This window comes from Triticum dicoccoides, chromosome 5B, assembly GCF_002162155.2.
Source record: "Triticum dicoccoides isolate Atlit2015 ecotype Zavitan chromosome 5B, WEW_v2.0, whole genome shotgun sequence".
NCBI classification, from domain to species: Eukaryota; Viridiplantae; Streptophyta; class Magnoliopsida; order Poales; family Poaceae; genus Triticum; species Triticum dicoccoides.
The window spans coordinates 511327877-511350202 of NC_041389.1; the positions used below are offsets into that span (position 1 = coordinate 511327877).

The window sequence follows — 22326 nt, forward strand, 5'->3', positions numbered from 1 at the left end:
TCAACTTTGAGCATTATTCCAAAACAAATGTTCATGTCTATCAAGTCAAATATTGCTTATTTATGAAAAAGTACGAGTGTAGTTAATACAAATGTTTATGCTTATCTAAAAAAAATCACGAATCCAACAACAAATTGAAATCAATGAGGAGAAAAAACCAAAGAGATAAAAAATGAAACAAAAAAAAGGAAAAACAAAAGAGACAAAATAAATAGAAATAACAGAAAAATATAAAGAAGCAGCAAAAACATGTAAGTGTGAAAAGACAAATAGAAAAAAAAAACAGAAATCCTCCAGTCAGTTGCGCTGGGCTCATAACGTTCGTGGTGCGCGGAGACCATAGCGGAAGGCCGAGCCACAATTAACCCAGCCCATATTTGTTCTAAGAAAAACTTAACCCAGCCCATCCCTTCGTTGACCCCTCGCCGTCGGCAGGCTTCCAGTCTCCGCCACCGCTCATCGCAGCTCGCCCCTCCACCGCCACGCCACCTACCCTTCCGTCGCCCTCGTAGGCTTCACTGCACGCCCCTGCCCGGCTGCCCCTCCCATCCCACCCCGCGCTCAGGACCTAGCACCATCCGATCTCCCACCTCCCATAGGCGCGCCGCCTCCGGGACACCGGGCGGTAGGGCGCGAGGCGCGCGGCAGGAGGAGGAGCATGAGGAGGCGGCCGGGGATCGCCGGCTTGCAGAACGCGGCGGCGACTCGCGTACGTGCAAATTCTTCTACTGGTTAGCCTAGATGGCGCGTGGTTTTCCATCCTTTGGATCCTGAGATGCGGATGTGCTTGGGAACTTCCAGGACAAATTCCGTCAGGTCGGGGAGAATGTGGCCAAGGTCAGGACGGATGTCATGCAGGAGCAGCTCGCGACCTTCAGGTCGCAGCTCGAAGAATTCGCTCGCAAGCATAAGGTAATTCATTGCTTTGCGGTTGTTGAGGGGAATTGAAGTGGAGGGGACGAATTGCTCACGGTAGTTCCACTGAATTGACATGATACTTACTATTTTTCTGATCTGCCTATCGATCTTGCTATCTTCCGCCCTTGTTTGTACTCCCTCCTTCCCAAATTACTTGTCTTAGATTAGTCTAGATCCTGTGATTATCTATTACTTGACTTAGATTATGGTAGTTCCACAAATCTAAGACAAGTAATTTGGGACGGATGTAATATCTGGTATCTGCTGGATTCTAATAATCACAAATGGAATGACTATTTTTGGCAAAACTGAAAACAGTCTACTTACTGCTTCTATATGAATTAAAATTGCCAATTAAACTTCGAAGGGGCGCCTAATTAGCTTTTAAGTGCATGACCTGCATGTACCCAGAACTGAGCAAACATAATATGCTGTTGCGATTTTTTGTGTGGTGTGTGGAATTACTCATAACTCCGCCTATGTTGTCTCAACATAGCCGGTCCCAAGCCCGGGTAAAGGAGGAGGGTTGTGATAGGTTTGGCGAGCCAACGCGAAAACTCAGCCGCTCTTATGAAGATGAAACCCAAAAGATTTTCGTTGGGGCGTAATCCTCTCAGCGACACGCTACATCGGAACCTGGGTGTGGTGTCAAATGGGCAAGGGCCGGGCCGTCACCCCCCGGTGGCGCGCCGTTTATAGCCTACCCCGACTTGTTTGGGACCAAAGGCTTTGTTGTTGTTGTTGTTGTTGTTGTTGTTGTTGTGCGGAATTACTCATATATACTCCAGTCTGACTAATATGCTATACTATTGGGAAAGATGTCAAGAGGGGGGAAAATCAGCCATTTTGATATTCTCCATCATGGCGTACCTTATCAAATTTGCATCCAGCAGATTGTACTGTACATATAGAAAGCTATATGTTACCATTATGGTTTATGGCAAAAATAAATAAATTATGCAATGTCAGCTATTTCATTTGTTGATTTCTACTCCCTCTGTAAAATAATATAAGATCCTTTAGATCACTACACTAAAGTAGTGATCTAAACGATCTTATATTATTTTACAGAGGGAGTACTATTTTAGTGACAATTGATCAATAATCAGTTAATCACCTCCGTATCAAACCAAGTGAAACCTTATATTATGCTAAAACACCTGTCTGGATCCAGAGAACACCAAGTAGAACTTTATTTTGTATCATCTAGTATCAGTTAGGTGTAATTGATTGCTATTTTTTGTGATAGCTGATAGTTCTAGATTTCACTGTTTTCATGGCATGATTCCAGTGTGGTGGTATTACATTTTTATCTGTATGTGCTACAAGAGACGAGAATAAATTTCTAATGGCAAAGCATATTTCAGTTACCTCTGCTAATGCTATGTATACGATTGTGCTAGTGCAGAGTGACATCCGTAAAAATTCGGTATTTAGACAACAGTTTCATGAGATGTGTGCAAAAGTTGGAGTAGATCCATTGGCATCCAATAAAGGAGTTTGGGCAGAGCTCCTAGGAATCGGTGACTTCTACTATGAATTGGGTCGGTATACTTAAGCTTCCGTATTCTTTGGATCTTGTAAGTTTCTCTTATACCTTTTTATGCTCAGCTTAACATCCATCTCTATCATGGCAGGCGTTCAGATCGTTGACATATGCATAGCAACAAGATCGCATAATGGTGGTCTTATTGACTTGCTAGAACTCCGCAAACTTCTCTGCCAGAAAAGAAAAACTGATCTTGGTTCATTATCATCAGATGACTGTTTACGTGCTATAAGTAAGCTGAAGGTCAGTCTTATAAGCTTATATTGTCGAGTAATATGTTTGGGAAATTGATGCTTCACATCATTTTAGAGTTTGCATTATAATTAATGGATAATCCTTGCTCAGTACAGTGTTATTTGATGTACTTTTATAGCTTTCTGGCTCTTGTAATCCTTCATTTGTGAATTTGCAGGTCCTTGGTAGTGGTTTTGAAGTAATTTCTGTTGGGAAGAAAAAGCTTGTGCGATCGGTTCCTACTGAGTTAAATAAAGATCATAATGGGATACTTGAACTAGCTCAGGTTTGTGTTTTTGGACACATTGTTACAATACAAGCATATCAATTGGCATATGTTGAAAGTCAAAATCCCCATACAGTACATTGGACAACTCTTTTGCCAGTTAGTTACTCCCTCTATATCAAAATATAAGATGTTTTTTTGACACTGTCTTAGTGTGAAAAGGCGTCTTATATTTTGATACGGAGGGAGTACTGGACAAGCAAGACATAGGTTGATAGAACCTATCAAACTGAGAACATGCATAAACTGGCACTGTTCAAGAAGGCGCTATTAGGCGCTCGCCTAGGCGCGCTTAAGCGCTGGGCGTTGGCATAGTGCCTCGCTTTGGCCCTAGGCGCTCAAAAAAGCGGCCGGCGAGGTCCTCCGGCGAGAAATCAGCCTCTCCGGCGAGGAATCAGCTTTCTGAGGTGAGAAATCAGTCTCCCCGGCGAGGATTCGACCTCCCCTGCGAGGATTCATCCTCGCCGACGAGGGATTCAACTGCCCCGACGACAAATCGAGCTTCTCCGGCGAGGGATTGAGCTTCTCCGGCGAGGGATCGAGCTTCTCCGACAAGGGACAGAGGAAGAGGGAGGGAGGCAGCCTCGTGCAACGAGACAGAAAGGACGAGGGGGGGAGGCGGCGTGAGGAGGAAACCTAAATTTCCTATCGACTGCAGCAGACGAGAGCTTTTAATAGGAGGATATGAAGATGGGCCTATGGTTTAGTGGGCTAGCCCAGCCCATCTAGCTTATTTCTTCACGTTACAGTACTAACGCCTAATTGCGCCTAATTTCGCCTAATCACGCCTAAGCTAGAAAAGCGCAAGTAGGTGCCCAAACGCATAATTAGCGCCTAGCGCTTTTTTGAACTTTGTAAACTGGTGTAACCTATACCATTATACCACATTACTCTAGTTGTAACATCACTCACATGCAGGCTAAGGGCTATGTCACCGTAGAACAAGTTGAGAAGGAATTCTCATGGTCAACTGGCCGTGTAATCGATGCCCTTGAAACTTTGCTCAAGGTAAACACCGCCTCTGGATTTTCTCTTTATGATAGCAATCTACATGGTTCATTCCTGCGCCAAAAGGAAAGAAAATCAGCTTTGTTTTCTACTCCCTCCTCCGAAAAAACTTGTCCCTCAAATGGTTGTATTTAGCATCAAGTTAGTGCTAGATACATTCATTTGAGGGACAAGCTTTTTCGGACAGAGGGAGTAGAATGCAAGTTATGTTGGAACTCTGACATATTCACTCTGGACAGAGACCTACACTGCGATTTTCTGGAGCTATGTGCATGACCATGAACACTTTTCATGCCCAGATTAGAATTAGCCAGTAAAATTCTTTGCCGCGTGTATAACATCGGCTATTTCTAACCCATGAAACTCTGTCGCCCGACCAGGAGGGACTTGCTATGATAGACGACGGGCACAGGGACGGCAAGCGTAGATACTGGTTCCCGTGCGTCACCCTCAGTTCCGATGCCTCCGGTTCCGAAGCAAAGTCATAATTTACCTGTGCTGTTGTACTGTTATGCTTGTGTTCATGATAGCTGGAACCACCTGTACCACTGGAGCAGTTACATTTTTTGTCTCACTAGTACGTCCTGTGTAAGAAGGAAAAACATTACCGTAGTACTCCCTTCGTAAAGAAATATATTTCTTTACAGAGGAAGTACCTGACAAAGTAAATTGTGTGCGATTATTACTTCAGAACTTTGTTGTTTTTTCAGTAAAAAAATGTGGACGCCGGTCGAGTTTTACTCGTTTTGTAGAAATCCATTGGCTTCAATTTTAAGCAGTGCTACTATACACACCATCATTTCAGTACAACTCTCGTCCGACACAAAATTTACAGCTATCCATTACATATGTTCTGCAGGCTGCAGCCATCGATTGGAGTATCGCATGCACAGTAATTCCCAATTTTAAGTGTGAAGACATGGAGTTTATATGATTTTTTTTAGTGTGTGGACTTTAGTACTCTCTCCAACTCATATTTATTGACACTGGTTTAGTACAAAGTTAGGACCTATTCTGAACCTCACCAATTCTCAGCTTCAAAAACTCCGAACTGGAAATCGGGCCTAACGCGTAAATTCTCGAAGCTAACCCAGGTCGTAGTGCAATTTGGCGAAGCCAGGAAAGCCGAGCTCCATGTTTAGAAGAATCTTTTTTCTTTTTGAGGATCAATGTTGTCGCTTTATTTAATCATAAGCATTCGGAATCTCGTCCGAAATAACGTCTAGCACAAAGTCTGGGGTAACCCCTAACCAAACCTTACATAGTTCATCTCTAACACCGACTCTAGCAAATCTATGAGCGACAACATTTGCAGAACGACGAATCCACGACACTCTAAACTCCGAAAAAGAAGCAAGCATTGCTTTAAGTTCTTGTATCCACGGCCCAGCGCTCGACAGCTCCTTGTGTGGATTGTTGAGCATCCGCACCACACCCTGAGAGTCCAGCTCTACGTGCACCTTCTCGGCATTCATCTCCTGCGCCACTTGGAGAGCTCGCCTGCATGCGATAATCTCCATGGACTGAGGGTCAGCCATGCCACGGACAAAGTGACACAGCCCAGCTCTAAACGCACCATCATGATCCCTGAGAACAGTCCCGGCTCCTCCCTTGTCGCCACCTTTTGACACGGCTCCATCAGAGTTTACTTTGATCCAGCCAGTGTCCGGGGGTGCCATTTTTTGCTTGATAGTTTGCACCGCCTGACGAACACATCCTGCATGGGCTTCCTTCCATTCATTCATGTGAGCGATAACAGTGCCCATGATCTCATGTGGAGAGGCTATCCTCTTACCGTCCCTTGCCTCATTGCACGCCAACCAGAGCCCATACGATGCTTGGATCATTGCCGCCCTCTCATCATCCGCTGCTGCAGCAAACCACCCTAGAAGCCAGCTAGCTAGCGCACTCTGGGAGTCGATCACACTTGGCAGGGTTGCCGCCAAAACTCCCTTTTTCGAGTGAAGAAGCTGCCAGAACAGTACCGAGTGTGGGCAGGTCCAAAAAGGTGCAGCACCGTCTCCTCCCGCCCACACGCCACGCAGAAGACTCCGGGTTTGATTCGTCGGCGATGAAGTTCGGCTCCCACTGCTAAACCATTACGTATCAGTCTCCACATATGGATCTTTGCCTTGCCCGGTGCACTAGTTTCCCACAGCGCCATATAACCTCTATGCTTTGCCACCGAGCTCGAGGCCTCCGGTTGTCCGGTCCTCGCTCTATTCAACGACATCCTCAGATGATACGCAGACCTTACCGTGAAATCACCGTTCTTTGTAAAGTTCCATGCTGGGTAATCTTCACATCCCGGGCCGCCAATAGCAATTTGCTTTATGCCATCCATATCATCATTAGAGAACATAGCATGCAACTTGTCCAGATCCCAACTTCTTCCATCCGGCATGAGCAAGTGAGCCACTTTGGTCACTCCTGCCATAAAAACCTGTCCCAGCGGACGCATACTCCCCATTCGCGGTATCCAGTTGGTGTGATGAATATTAATGCTGCTCCCATCACCAATCCTCCATATAACTCTCTCACGCAGTAGATCCCGTCCGTGAAGAATACTACGGAAGGTATACGACGCAGAAGCGGGGGCTGTTGCTGTTAGGATCGAATGCTCGCTGAAATAACGCGCCTTAAGCACTCTTGCACACAGTGAGGTTGGCACCTGAAGAACTCTCCAAGCTTGCTTCGCAAATAAAGCTTGGTTGAAAGCCTCGGGGTCTCTGAAACCCATGCCTCCATCCCGTTTTGCTGCATACATTTTCTGCCAAGATATCCAGTGTACCTTTCGCTCACCGTTCGTTGTTGCCCACCAGAATTTTGAAGAAATCGTAGTCAGGTTCCGGCACATCTTCTTTGGTAGCTGAAACAACTCATGGTGTGATTCGGTACAACCTGTAGTCCAGATTTTATCAACACTTCCCTTGCCGCTTTCGACAGCCCTTGGTCCTTCCAACCACCAACTTTGCCTTTCGAGCTCTCTACCACGTATTTAAAGGCGCCCTCCTTGGACTTCCCAACCTGGTAGTCCTAAGTATCTCTCACTGAGAGCCTCAGTTTGAAACCTATTTACGATCCTATTTACGATCAATATGCCATCGCCCAGGAAAACGATTCGACCTCCACGTACAGGCGCACGAACCGGCTCTGACCGAATCGTTTCCCCTCTCATCTATCCCTTGTTTGCTAACCCTCTCCTCGTTCTCTCTGTTAAACCCTACCACCGCTGTCGGAGTAATGGGCCACGGGTAGCCTCACCCGGGACCCTGAACTTATCAAAACTTCGGGCCGGCTTCGCCCCGCGATACCCCAAGCTGAAGCTCCGCCCTCCGGAGGCCGGCTGGCTCAACGGCCGGCCACCAGAGGACGACCAACTACCAGCAGACGGCACCAAGAGCGGCCGGCTCTAGTCAACCGCCCTCCAGAGAGGACGACGTCGTGCAAGCGGCCACTAGGCGTCCTCAGAGTCTGCGCCCCCATCAAGAGGACAAGACTAGGCGTGGCTACAGTGAAGTCCCTCGCCCCCGAATCCTGGGCTTGGCATGGCCACAGTGCCCCGTACAGGCGGAGATCTCCGCACGGCGCGGCACTGTTGCCACTCCCCCCTGACGTCACTCCAGACAGGCGGAGCCCTGTTCCCCATGATGACCTGTCAGTACGGCCTGCGGGCTGCGGGCCCTACCGGGCAGCGATAGCCTGGAAGACGGCGGATGCCGAACCAGTCGGATTTGGGGGAGGCCGGTCTCCAGCAGGCGGGCGTACCCTCCCTCGAAGTAAGCACGCCATTAACCTGAAGAGACAAGGTATGGCTACAGTGACCTCCCACCAGGCGGCGGGACTGTAGCCACACTGAGCTGACCAAGCCCGCGTCATTAGCGGCACGGCTACAGTAAGCAACCACCAACCAGACCCGCCAGCAGCGGGAGCGGCCTGTCGGCTCCGTACCGGACCGGTCGGTGGGGGCCCACCAGGCGGCGGGCCCCAGCAGCCGACGGAGAAGCCGGAGGCCAGAGACACTGACAGCCGGGTCCAGCACCCGGCCAGATTACCATTGTACCCTGATAACCCACAAGTGTAGGGGATCGCAACAACTTTTGAGGGTGAAGTACAACCCAAATTTATTGATTCGGCACAAGGGGAGCCAAAGAATATTCTTGAGTATTAGCAGTTGAGTTGTCAATTCAACCACACCTGGATAACTTAGTAACTCCAGCAAAGTATTTAGTAGCAAAAGTGGTGTGATAGTAATGGTAACAGTAGCAACAGTAAAGGTAAATGTTTTTAGGTTTTTGTAGTAGTTGTAACAGTAGCAACGGAAAAGTAAATAAGCGAAGAACAATATGTGAAAAGCTCGTAGGCAATGGATCAGTGATGGATAATTATGCCGGATGCGATTCCTCATGCAATAGTTATAACATAGGGTGATATAGAATAGCTCCAGTTCATCAATGTAATGTAGGCATGTATTCCGTAAATAGTCATACGTGCTTATGGAAAAGAACTTGCATGACATCTTTTGTCCTACCCTCCCGTGGCAGCGGGGTCCTAGTAGAAACTAAGGGATATTAATGCCTCCTTTTAACAGAGAATCGGACCAAAGCATTAACACATAGTGAATACATGAACTCCTCAAACTACGGCCATCACCCAGAAGTATCCTAACTATTGTCACTTCGGGGTTGTCGGATCATAACACATAATATGTGATATATAGACTTGCAAGATAGGATCAAGAACACACATATATTCATGAAAACATAATAGGTTCAGATCTGAAATCATGAAACTCGGGCCCTAGTGACAAGCATTAAGCATAGCAAAGTCATAGCAACATCAATCTCAGAACATAGTGGATACTAGGAATCAAACCCTAACAAAACTAACTTGATTACATGGTAAATCTCATCCAACCCATCATCGTCCAGCAAGCCTACGATGGAATTACTCACGCACGACGGTGAGCATCATGAAATTGGTGATGAAGGATGGTTGATGATGATGACGACGACGAATCCCCCTCTCGGGAGCCCCGAACGGACTCCAGATCAGCCCTCCGAGAGAGATTAGGGCTTGGCGGCGGCTTCGTGTCGTGAAATGCGATGAAACTTTCTCCTTGATTTTTTTCTCCCTGAGACGGTATATATGGAGTTGGAGTTGAGGTCGAAGGAGGTCCGGGGGGGCCACGAGATAGGAGGGCGCGCCCTGGGGGGCGCCCCCTGTCTCGTGGACAATCCGTGGGCCCCCTGGCCTTGATTCTTTCGCCAAAAATTCTTATTAATTCTGAAAAGTGTCTCCGTGGATTTCCAGGACATTCCGAGAACTTTTCTTTTCTACACATAAAACAACATCATGGCAGTTCTGCTTAAAACAACGTCAGTCCGGGTTAGTTTCATTCAAATCATGCAAGTTGGAGTCCAAAACAAGGGCAAAAGTGTTTGGAAAAGTAGATACGTTGGAGACGTATCAACTCCCCCAAGCTTAAACCTTTGCTTGTCCTCAAGCAATTCAGTTGATAAACTGAAAGTGATAAAGAAAACTTTTACAAACTCTGTTTACTCTTGTTGTTGTAAACATGAAAGGCCAGCATTCAAGTTTCAGCAAATATTATGAACTAACCATACTCACAATAACACATAGGTCTCACAATTACTCATATCAATAGCATAATCAGCTAGCGAGTCATAATAATAAAACTTGGATGACAACACTTTCTCAAAATAATCATAACATGATATAACAAAATGGTATCTCGCTAGCCCTTTCTGAGACCGCAAAACATAAATGCAGAGCGCCTTTAAAGATCAAGGACTGACTAAACATTGTAATTCATGGTAAAAGAGATCCAGTCAAGTCATACCCAATATAAATCAGTAATAATGAATGCAAATGACAGTGTGCTCTCCAGCGGGTGCTTTTAATAAAAAGGGTGATGACTCAATATAAAAAGTAAATATATAGGCCCTTCGCAGAGGGAAGCAGGGATTTGTAGAGGTGCCAGAGCTCGATTTTAAAATAGAGATTGAATAACATTTTAAGCGGCATACTTTCACTGTCAACGCAACAACTATGAGATGGTTTTATCTTCCATACTACATGCATTATAGGCAGTTCCCAAACAGAATGGTAAAGGTTTATACTCCCCCAACCACCAACAAGCATCAATCCATGGCTTGCTCAAAATAACGAGTGCCTCCAACATACAACAACCCTGGGGGAGTTTTGTTTAATTATTTTGATTTGCTTTGATCTTTTTGGGTCATGGGACTGGGCATCCCGGTTACCGGCCCTTTCTCGTGAATGAGGAACGGAGTCCACTCCTCCTGAGAATAACCCACCTAGCATGGAAGATATAGGCAGCCCTAGTTGTAACATGAGCTGCTCGAGCATACAAAACAGAATTGCATTTGAAGGTTTAGAGTTTGGCACATACAAATTTACTTGGAATGGCAGGTAGATACCGCATATAGGAAGGTATAGTGGACTCATATGGAATGACTTTGGGGTATAAGGAGTTTGGATGCACAAGTAGTATTCCCGCTTAGTACAGGTGAAGGCTAGCAAAAGACTGGGAAGCGACCAACTGAGAGAGAAACAACAGTCGTGAGCATGCATTAAAATTAATTCACACCGGATACAAGCATGAGTAGGATATAATCCACCATGAATATAAATATCATGAAGGCTATGTTGATTTGATTCAACTACATGCGTGAACATGTGCCAAGTCGAGTCACTGAATTCATTCAAAGGAGGATACCATCCCATCATATCGCATCATAATCATTCTAATAGAATGTTGGCACGCAAGGTAAACCATTATAGCTCATAGCTAATCAAGCATGGCACAAGCAACTATAATCTCTAAATGTCATTGCAAATATGTTTACTTCGTAATAGTGACTCAAGAACAATGAATCATCATATTTACAAAAACAAGAGAGGTCGAGTTCATACCAGCTTTCCTCATCCCAATAAGTCCATCATATATTGTCATTATTGCCTTTCACTCGCACGACCGAACGAAGTGTATAATAATAAGAGTGCATGTGCAGTGGACTAAGCTGTAATCTGCAAGCATTCAACTCAAGAGAGAAGACAAGTAATATGGGCTCTAAATATAAATAATCAATCATGCATATGAGAGCCACTAAGTATTTTCAATATGGTCTTCTCGACCCCCAAAAGAAAGAAAATAAAATAAAACTATTTACACGGGAAAGCTCCCAACAAGTAAAAGAAGAACGAGAAATCTTTTTTGGTTTTCATTTTAATTTCTACTACAAGCAAGGAAATTAAACTAACTAATTTTTTTTGGTTTTTCTTAAGGTTTATCAAGCACACAAGAAGAAAGCTAGAAAAAGAAATTTAAACTAACATGGATAATACAATGAAAGAGTATGAGCACCGACGACTAGTGTGTGAACGTAAATGTAAAGTCGGTGAGAAATACGTACTCCCCCAAGCTTAGGCTTTTGGCCTAAGTTGGTTTAATACCAAGGATCGCCGCTACTCTCTCTGGTGTAAGGAGAGGTATAATCAGGATAATACTAGCTGGTCATCTCCGGATCCCACTGGACAGATGATGCGCGATAAGGGTCCAGCTCAGGTTCCGGCTCAGGTTCAGGTTCTGGAGTAAAAGCTTGGGCTCGATGGTTGTTCACCGCCTCCGGTGTGACAAAAAATTTTCTGCAAGCAAATCAAACAACAGAGGCGCATGCAAAATAATAATCTCAATGTGTTTCTTGTTAAATCTAAGTTTATACAAAAGCATCTTTTCTTCTTTGTCAACGATAAACTTTTGTGCTACCATGCTCTTGTAATCTAAAATGTGAGGAGGCAATTTTGTCTCCTCCTCCTCAATGTGCCTAATGGGTATCTGAAAATGTTCAGCAAGACGTGCAACATAGATACCTCCAAATATGGGGCCTTTTGTACGATTTAGGGCTAGCCGTTTAGCAACGACGGCACCCATACTAAAAGTATTGTCTCCCAGCAAAGCATGTTGTAGAATAATAATATCTGGAACACTCAAATTTCCACTATTCCCACGACCAATCAAGCATCTACTAGCAAATATGGCAAAGTAGCGTAAAATAGGAAAGTGTATGCTAGAGACTTTTGCCTCAGAGCCCTTCTTTGGCTCTTCTACAGCAATAATTTTAACGAAGCTATCCACATCATCACGATGGGGTTCCTCTAATTCTCCCTCATAAGGTATCCTACATACCGCACAAAAATGACTTAAAGACATTTTTTTGAATTCATCATATAAATGAAATGATACTGCAGACGGTGACTTCTTAGGATAATAATAAAAATTTTGCACGAAAGTATTGGTAAGTAAGAGATACTGATCAATTCGGTCGTTCATGAAACCGGTGAGGCCTGTAGTCTCGATTAAAGCATAAAAGTCTTCATGAATTCCGGCTTCTTTCAAGAAATCCTCACATGGCCATTCGCACGACCGTACTTCCGCTAAGCGAGGAAGATTATACTTGGGTTTTTCCTTCTCTTTGTCTTGTTTTTCCTTAGAGCTTTGGCTAGAAGAGCCTTTAAAGAACCTCCTTAACATTTTCTGAAAATTCTGAAATTTTAGTAACTTCAAAATAAAAGTGGATAAAACTAAACAAGATTGATAGCAACTACTCCTACAAGTGCCTAGAGCCTATATCATGCATTGGAATTGCTTGGGACCTCAAAAATTTAACATGCAAGCTCAAGAACATGGTCACCTATGCAGCAAAAATTTGCAATGAATAAAGCACTAGAACAAAAACTAATTGGACCAACGGAGGAGTCACATACCAAGCAACAATCTCCCAAAGTAGTTTCGCGAATGGAGCTTTGAGCTAAGAGATCGAAAATCGCAGCAAAACGAGCTAGAACTCGGGCTTGAGCTGGATGGGGATTTTTTGGGTAGAAGATGAAGTGTGTGGGTGCTGGCATAAGTGGAGGGGAGCCACCAAGGGCCCACGAGACAGGGGGGCGCCCTCCTCTCTCGTGGCCTGGTGCTTGGCCCTCCTGCAGTGTTTTTAGTGCCTAAAATCCTCAAATATTCCAGAAAAAATCATACTAAATTTGCAGGGCATTTGGAGCACTTTTATTTTCGGACTATTTTTTAATGCATTGATAATTCAGAAAATAGACAGATAATACTATTTTTGCTTTATTTATTCTAAATAACAGAAAGTAAAAAGAGAGTACAGAAGGTTGTGCCTTCTAGTTTCATCCATCTCGTGATCATCAAAATGAATCCACTAACAAGGTTGATCAAGTCTTGTTAACAAACTCACTCCGGATAACACGGAACCGGAGAAATTTCGAATAACACTAAGTTACCTCAACGGGGATATGAAAATCCCCAACAATAAGAATATCATACTTTTTCTTGACAGTAGGGAGAGGAAATTCAAAACCTCCAAAAATGATAGTTGGAACTTTTTCAATAGAATTGATACTATGAACTTGAGATTGTTTCCTTGGAAAGTGTACCGTATGCTCATTACCATTAACATGAAAAGTGACATTGCCTTTGTTGCAATCAATAATAGCCCCTGCAGTATTAAGAAAAGGTCTACCAAGGATAATAGACATACTATCGTCCTCGGGAATATCAAGAATAACAAAGTCCGTTAAGATAGTGACATTTGCAACCACAACAGGCACATCCTCACAAACACCAACAGGTATAGCAGTTGATTTATCGGCCATTTGCAAGGATATTTCAGTAGGTGTCAACTTATTCAATTCAAGTCTACGATATAAAGAGAGAGGCATAACACTAACACCGGCTCCAAGATCACATAAAGCAGTTCTAACATAATTTCTTTCAATGGAGCATGGTATAGTTGGAGCACCCGGATCTCCAAGTTTCTTTGGTATTCCACCCTTAAAAGTGTAATTAGAAAGCATGGTGGAAATTTCAGCTTCCAGTATCTTTCTTTTATTTGTGATGATATCCTTCATATATTTAGCATAAGGATTTACTTTAAGCATATCAGTTAAGCGCATACGTAAGAAAATAGGTCTAATCATTTCAGCAAAGCGCTCAAAATCCTCATCATCCTTTGACTTGGATGGTTTAGGAGGAAAGGGCATGGGTTTCTAAACCCATGGTTCTCTTTCTTTATCGTGCTTCCTAGCAACAAAGTCTCTCTTATTATAACGTTGATTATTTGATTGTGGGTTATCAAGATCAACAACAGGTTCAATCTCTACATCATTATCTTTGCTAGGTTGAGCATCAACATGAACATTATCATTAACATTATCACTAGGCTCATGTTCATCACCTGATTGTGTTTCAGCATCAGAAATAGAAATATCATTGGGATTCTCAGGTGTGTCTACAGTAGGTTCACTAGAAGCATGCAAGGTTCTATCGTCTTTCTTTTTCTTCTTTTTAGAAGAACTAGGTGCCTCTAAATTATTTCTGTGAGAATCTTGCTCGATTCTCTTAGGGTGGCCTTCAGGATACAAAGGTTCCTGAGTCATTCTACCAGTTCTAGTAGCCACTCTAACAGCAAATTCATTTTTATTATTCAATTAATCAAGCAAATCATTTTGAGCTTTGAGTACTTGCTCAACTTGAGTAGCAACCATAGAAGCATATTTGCTAACGCGGTGAAGTTCATCTTTAACTCTAGCCAGATTATTGTTGGGGAACGTAGCAGAAATTCAAAAAATTTCCTACGTAACACCAAGATCTATCTATGGAGAGACCAGCAACGAGTAGAAAGGGGAGTGCATCTACATACCCTTGTAGATCGCTAAGCGGAAGCGTTCAAGTGAACGGGGTTGATGGAGTCGTACTCGTCGTGATTCAAATCACCGATGATCAAGTGCCGAACGGACGGCACCTCCGCGTTCAACACACGTACAGCCCGGTGACGTCTCCCACGCCTTGATCCAGCAAGGAGAGAGGGAGAGGTTGAGGAAGACTCCATCCAACAGCAGCACAACGGCGTGGTGGTGGTGGAGGAGCGTGGCAATCCCGCAGGGCTTCGCCAAGCACCATGGGAGAGGAGAAGAACTTGGGAGAGAGGGAGGGGCTGCACCAAAGGCATAAGGTGTGTTTGGGAGGCCCTCCTACCCCACTATATATAGGGATCCCAAGGGGGGGTGCGCCAGCCCCTAGGAGATCCAATCTCCAAGGGGGCGGCGGCCAGGGGAGGAGTCCTCCCCCCCCCCAAGGCACCTAGGAGGTGCCTTCCCCTGCTGGGACTCTTCCTTTAGGGTTTCCCCAGGCGCATGGGCCTCTTGGGGCTGGTTCCCTTGGCCCATGTAGGCCAAGGCGCACCCCCTACAGCCCATGTGGCCCCCCGGGGCAGGTGGCCCCACCCGGTGGGCCCCCGGGACCCTTCCGGTGGTCCCGGTACAATACCGATGACCCCGAAACTTGTCCCGATGGCCGAAACAGGACTTCCTATATATAAATCTTTACCTCCGGACCATTCCGGAACTCCTCGTGACGTCCGGGATCTCATCCGGGACTCCGAACAACATTCGGTAACCACATACAAGCTTCCTTTATAACCCTAGCGTCATCGAACCTTAAGTGTGTAGACCCTACGGGTTCGGGAGACATGCAGACATGACCGAGACGTTCTCCGGTCAATAACCAACAACGGGATCTGGATACCCATGTTGGCTCCCACATGTTCCACGATGATCTCATCGGATGAACCACGATGTCAAGGACTCAATCGATCCCGTATACAATTCCCTTTGTCTAGCGGTATGTTACTTGCCCGAGATTCGATCGTCGGTATACCGATACCTTGTTCAATCTCGTTACCGGCAAGTCACTTTACTCGTTCCGTAACACATCATCCCGTGATCAACTCCTTGGTCACATTGCGCATATGATGATGTCCTACCGAGTGGGCCCAGAGATACCTCTCCGTTTACACGGAGTGACAAATCCCAGTCTCGATCCTTATAAAACAATAGATACTTTCGGAGATACCTGTAGTGCACCTTTATAGTCACCCAGTTACGTTGTGACGTTTGATACACCCAAAGCACTCCTACGGTATCCAGGAGTTACACGATCTCATGGTCAAAGGAAGAGATACTTGACATTGGCAAAGCTCTAGCAAATGAACTACACGATCTTTTGTGCTAGTCTTAGGATTGGGTCTTGTCCATCACATCATTCTCCTAATGATGTGATCCCGTTATCAACGACATCCAATGTCCATAGCCAGGAAACCATGACTATCTGTTGATCACAACGAGCTAGTCAACTAGAGGCTCACTAGGGACATATTGTGGTCTATGTATTCACACGTGTATTACGATTTCCGGATAATACAGTTATAGCATGAATAAAAGACAATTATCATGAACAATGAAATATAATAATAATACTTTTATTATTGCCTCTAGGGCATATTTCCAACAGTCTCCCACTTGCACTAGAGTCAATAATCTAGTTCACATCGCCATGTGATTAACACTCACAGGTCACATCGCCATGTGACTAATACCCAAGAGTTTACTAGAGTCAGTAGTCTAGTTCACATCACTATGTGATTAACACTCAATGAGTTTTATGTTTGATCATGTTGCTTGTGAGAGAGGTTTTAGTCAACGGGTCTGAACCTTTCAGATCTGTGTGTGCTTTACAAATCTCTATGTCATCTCCTAGATGCAGCTACCACGCTCTATTTGGAGCTATTCCAAATAACTGTTCTACTTGGAGCTATTCTAAATTATTGCTCCATTATATGTATCCGGTCTCTCTACTCAGAGCTATCCGGATAGGTGTCAAGCTTGCATCGACATAACCCTTTACGACGAACTCTTTTACCACCTCCATAATCGAGAAAATTCCTTAGTCCACTAGTTACTAAGGATAACTTTGACCGCTGTCTTGTGAGCCATTCTTGGATCACTCTTGTACCCCTTGACTGACTCATGGCAAGGCACACTTCAGGTGCGGTACACAGCATAGCATACTGAAGAGCCTATGTCTTAAGCATAGGGGACGACCTTCGTCCTTTCTCTCTATTCTGCCGAGGTCGAGATTTAAGTCTTAACTTCGTACCTTACAACTCAGGCAAGAACTTCTTCTTTGACTGATCCATCTTGAACACCTTCAAGATCATGTCAAGGTATGTGCTCATTTGAAAGTATTATTAAGCATTTTGATCTATCCTTATAGATCTTGATGCTCAATGTTCAAGTAGCTTAATCCAGGTTTTCTATTGAAAAACACCTTTCAAATAACCCTATATGCTTTCTAGAAATTCTACATCATCTCTGATCATCAATATGTCAACAACATATACTCATCAGAAATTCTATAGTGCTCCCACTCACTTCTTTGGAAATACAAGTTTCTCATAAACTTTGTATAAATCCAAAATCTTTGATCATCTCATCAAAGCGTACATTCCAACTCCGAGATGCTTACTCCAGTCCTTAGAAGGATCGCTGGAGCTAGCATACCTTTTAGCATCCTTAGGATCGACAAAACTTTTCTGATTGTATTGCATACAACCTTTCCTTACGAAGACTAGTAAGGAAACTTGTCTTGACATCCATCTGCCAGATTTCATAAATGCAGCTAATGCTAACATGATTCCGACGGACTTTAAGCATCGCTACGAGTGAGAAAATCTCATCGTAGTCAACTCCTTGAACTTGTCGGAAAACACTTCGCCACAAGTCGAGCTTCATAGATGGTGACATTACCATCCACGTCTGTCTTCTTCTTAAAAGATCCATTTATCTCAATGGATTGCCGATCATCGGGCAAGTCCATCAAAGTCCATGCTTTGTTCTGATATATGGATACTATCTCGGATTTCATGGCTTCTAACCATTTGTCGGAATTCGGGCCCACCATCGCTTCTCCATAGCTCGTAGGTTCATTGTTGTCTAGCAACATGACCTTCAAGACAGGATCACCTTACCACTCCGAAGTAGTACGTGTCCTTGTCGTCCTACGAGGTTTGGTAGTGACTTGATCCGAAGTTTCATGATCAATATCATAAGCTTCCACTTCAATTGGTGTAGGTGCCACAGGAACAACTTCCTGTGCCCTGCCACACACTAGTTGAAGAGACAGTTCAATAACCTCATCAAGTCTCCACCATCCTCCCACTCAACTCTTTCGAGAGAAACCTTTCCTCGAGAAAGGACCCGATTCAAGAAACAATCCATATTGCTTTCGGATCTGAATTAGGAGGTATACCCAACTGTTTTGGGTGTCCTATGAAGATGCATTTTATCCGCTTTGGGTTCGAGCTTAATCCTGAAACTTTTTCACATAAGCGTCGCAGCCCCAAACCTTTAAGAAACGACAACTTAGGTTTCTCTAAACCATAATTCATACGGTGTCATCTCATCGAAATTACGTGGTGCCCTATTTAAAGTGAATGTGGTTGTCTCTAATGCCTAACCCATGAACAATAGTGGTAATTCGATAAGAGACATCATGGTACGCACCATATCCAATAGGGTGCAACTATGATGTTCGGACACACCATCACACTATGGTGTTCCAGGCGGTATTAATTGCGAAACAATTTCCACAATGTCTTAATTGTGTGCCAAAACTCATAACTCAGATATTCATCTCTATGATCATATCATAGACATTTTATCCTTTTGTCACAATGATCTGCTACTTCACTCTGAAATTACTTGAACCATTCAATAATTCAGACTTGTGTTTCATCAAGTAAATATTCTCAACATCTACTCGAATCATCTGTGAAGTAAGAACATAACGATATTCACTGCATACCTCAGCACTCATTGGACTGGACACATCAAAATGTGTTACTTCCAACAAGTTGCTATCTTGTTCCATCTTACTGAAAATGAGGCTTTTCAGTCATCTTGCCTATGTGGTATGATTTGCATATCTCAAGTGATCCAAAATCAAGTGAGTCCAAACGATCCATCTGCATGGAGTTTCTTCATGCGTATACACCAATAGATATGGTTCGCATGTCTCAAACTTTTCAAAAACGAGTGAGTCCAAAGATCCATCAACATGGAGCTTCTTCATGCGTTTTATACCAATATGACTTACATGGCAGTGCCACAAGTAAGTGGTACTATCATTACTATCTTATATCTTTTGGCATGAAATGTGTATCACTACGATCGAGATTCAATAAACCATTCCTTTAGGTGCAAGAGCACTCATTCAGGTTTAATACTAATCTTGATGGTAGACGGAGCGTGCGATGTTAGATCACATCAAACTTGGAAACACTTCCAACACATATCGTCAGCTCACCTTTAGCCAGTCTCCGTTTTATTCCGTAGCTTTTATTTCGAGTTACTAACACTTAGCAACCGAACCGGTATCTAATACCCTGGTGCTACTAGGAGTACTAGTAAAGTACACATTAACATAATGTATATCCAATATACTTCTATCGACCTTGCCAGCCTTCTCATCTACCAAGTATCTAGGGTAATCTTGCTCCAGTGGTTGTTCCCCTTATTATAGAAGCACTTAGTCTCGGGTTTGGGTTCAACCTCAGGTTTCTTCATTGGTGCAGCAGCTGATTTGCCGTTTCATGAAGTATCCCTTCTTTCCCTTGCCCTTCTTGAAACTAGTGGTTTCATCAACCATCAACAATTGATGCTCCTTCTTGATTTCTACTTTCGCGGTGTCAAACATCGCGAATACCTCAAAGGATCATCATATCTATCCCTGATATGTTATAGTTCATCACGAAGCTCTAGTAGCTTGGTGGCAATGTCTTTGGAGAAACATCACTATCTTATCTGGAAGATCAACTCCCACTCGATTCAAGTGATTGTTGTGCTCAGACAATCTGAGCACAAGCTCAACGATTGAGCTTTTCTCCCTTAGTTTGCAGGCTAAGAAAATCGCCGGAGGTCTCATACCTCTTGACGTGGGCACGAGCCTGAAATCCCAATTTCAGCCTTCGAAACATCTCATATGTTCCGCGACGTTTCGAAAACGTCTTTGGTGCCTCTACTTAAACCATTTAATTGAACTATCACGTAGTTATCAAAACGTGTATGTCCGATGTTCGCAACATCGACAAACGACGTTGGGGTTCAGCACACTGAGCGGTGCATTAAGGACATAAGCTTTCTACTGATCGCATAATCGCTACTATCAACTTTCAACTATATTTTCTCTAGGAACATATCTAAAACAGTAGAACTATAGCGTGAGCTACGACATAATTTGCAAAAGGTCTTTTGACTATGTTCAGGATAATTAAGTTCATCTTATGAACTCCCACTCAGATAGACATCCCTCTAGTCATCTAAGTGATTATATGATCCGAGTCAACTAGCCCGTGTCCGATCATCACGTGAGACGGACTAGTTAACGTCGGGAACATCTTCATGTTGATCGTATCTACTATACGACTCATGCTCGACCTTTCGGTCTCCGTGTTCCGAGGCCATGTCTGCACATGCTAGGCTCGTCAAGTTAACCCTAAGTGTTTTCGCTGTGTAAAACTGTCTTACACCCGTTGTATGTGAACGTAAGAATCCATCACACCCGATCATCACGTGGTGCTTAGAAGCGACGAACTGTAGCAACGGTGCACAGTTAGGGGAGAACACTTCTTGAAATTTTGTAAGGGATCATCTTATTTACTACCGTCGTCCTAAGTAAACAAGATGCATAAACATGATAAACATCACATGCAATCAAATAGTGACATGATATGGCCAATATCATTTTGCTCCTTTTGATCTCCATCTTCGGGGCTCCATGATCATCATCGTCACCGGCATGACACCATGATCTCCATCATCATGATCTCCATCATCGTGTCTTCATGAAGTTGTCACGCCAACGACTACTTCTACTTCTATGGCTAACGCGTTTAGCAATAAAGTAAAGTAGTTTACATCGCGTTTTTAATGACACGCAGGTCATACAAAAAATAAAGACAACTCCTATGGCTCCTGCCGGTTGTCATACTCATCGACATGCAAGTCGTGAATCCTATTACAAGAACATGATCAATCTCATACATCACATATCATTCATCACATCCTTTTGGCCATATCACATCACATAGCATACCCTGCAAAAACAAGTTAGACGTCCTCTAATTGTTGTTTGCATGTTTTACGTGGCTGCTATGGGTTCTAGCAAGAACGTTTCTTACCTACGCAAAACCACAACGTGATATGCCAATTGCTATTTACCCTTCATAAGGACCCTTTTCATCGAATCCGTTCCGACTAAAGTGGGAGAGACTGGCACCCGCTAGCCACCTTATGCACCAAGTGCATGTCAATCGGTGGAACCTGTCTCACGTAAGAGTACGTGTAAGGTCGGTCCGGGCCGCTTCATCCCACAATACCGTCGAAACAAGATTGGACTAGTAACGGTAAGCATATTGGACAACATCAACGCCCACAACTACTTTGTGTTCTACTCGTGCAAAGAATCTACGCAATAGACCTAGCTCATGATGCCACTGTTGGGGAACGTAGCAGAAATTCAAAAAATTTCCTACGTAACACCAAGATCTATCTATGGAGAGACCAGCAACGAGTAGAAAGGGGAGTGCATCTACATACCCTTGTAGATCGCTAAGCGGAAGCGTTCAAGTGAACGGGGTTGATGGAGTCGTACTCGTCGTGATTCAAATCACCGATGATCAAGTGCCGAACGGACGGCACCTCCGCGTTCAACACACGTACAGCCCGGTGACGTCTCCCACGCCTTGATCCAGCAAGGAGAGAGGGAGAGGTTGAGGAAGACTCCATCCAACAGCAGCACAACGGCGTGGTGGTGGTGGAGGAGCGTGGCAATCCCGCAGGGCTTCGCCAAGCACCACGGGAGAGGAGAAGAACTTGGGAGAGAGGGAGGGGCTGCACCAAAGGCATAAGGTGTGTTTGGGAGGCCCTCCTACCCCACTATATATAGGGATCCCAAGGGGGGGTGCGCCAGCCCCTAGGAGATCCAATCTCCAAGGGGGCGGCGGCCAGGGGAGGAGTCCTCCCCCCCCCCAAGGCACCTAGGAGGTGCCTTCCCCTGCTGGGACTCTTCCTTTAGGGTTTCCCCAGGCGCATGGGCCTCTTGGGGCTGGTGCCCTTGGCCCATGTAGGCCAAGGCGCACCCCCTACAGCCCATGTGGCCCCCCGGGGCAGGTGGCCCCACCCGGTGGGCCCCCGGGACCCTTCCGGTGGTCCCGATACAATACCGATGACCCCGAAACTTGTCCCGATGGCCGAAACAGGACTTCCTATATATAAATCTTTACCTCCGGACCATTCCGGAACTCCTCGTGACGTCCGGGATCTCATACGGGACTCCGAACAACATTCGGTAACCACATACAAGCTTCCTTTA

The 22326-nt window shown here is 44.5% G+C and overlaps 1 protein-coding gene across 1 annotated transcript; it reads left to right on the forward strand.

The window, feature by feature from the left end:
• Positions 1-385: 385 nt before the first annotated feature.
• Positions 386-4685, forward strand: LOC119311234 (vacuolar protein sorting-associated protein 22 homolog 1-like). Its single transcript, XM_037586871.1, has 7 exons — positions 386-709; positions 802-912; positions 2327-2462; positions 2556-2710; positions 2880-2987; positions 3906-3995; positions 4376-4685. Exons 1-7 carry the CDS (start codon positions 659-661, stop codon positions 4481-4483), a joined length of 759 nt encoding a protein of 252 aa, XP_037442768.1. The 5' UTR covers positions 386-658; the 3' UTR covers positions 4484-4685.
• Positions 4686-22326: the final 17641 nt, after the last annotated feature.

Bases quoted from the DNA above. Each gene is read 5' to 3' on its own strand.
- LOC119311234 (XM_037586871.1), top strand. From the start codon at position 659: ATGAGGAGGCGGCCGGGGATCGCCGGCTTGCAGAACGCGGCGGCGACT. The intron at 2,463-2,555 runs GTCGGTATACTT...CTATCATGGCAG, and splicing joins TGACTTCTACTATGAATTGG to GCGTTCAGATCGTTGACATA. The intron at 3,996-4,375 runs GTAAACACCGCC...TCGCCCGACCAG, and splicing joins CCCTTGAAACTTTGCTCAAG to GAGGGACTTGCTATGATAGA.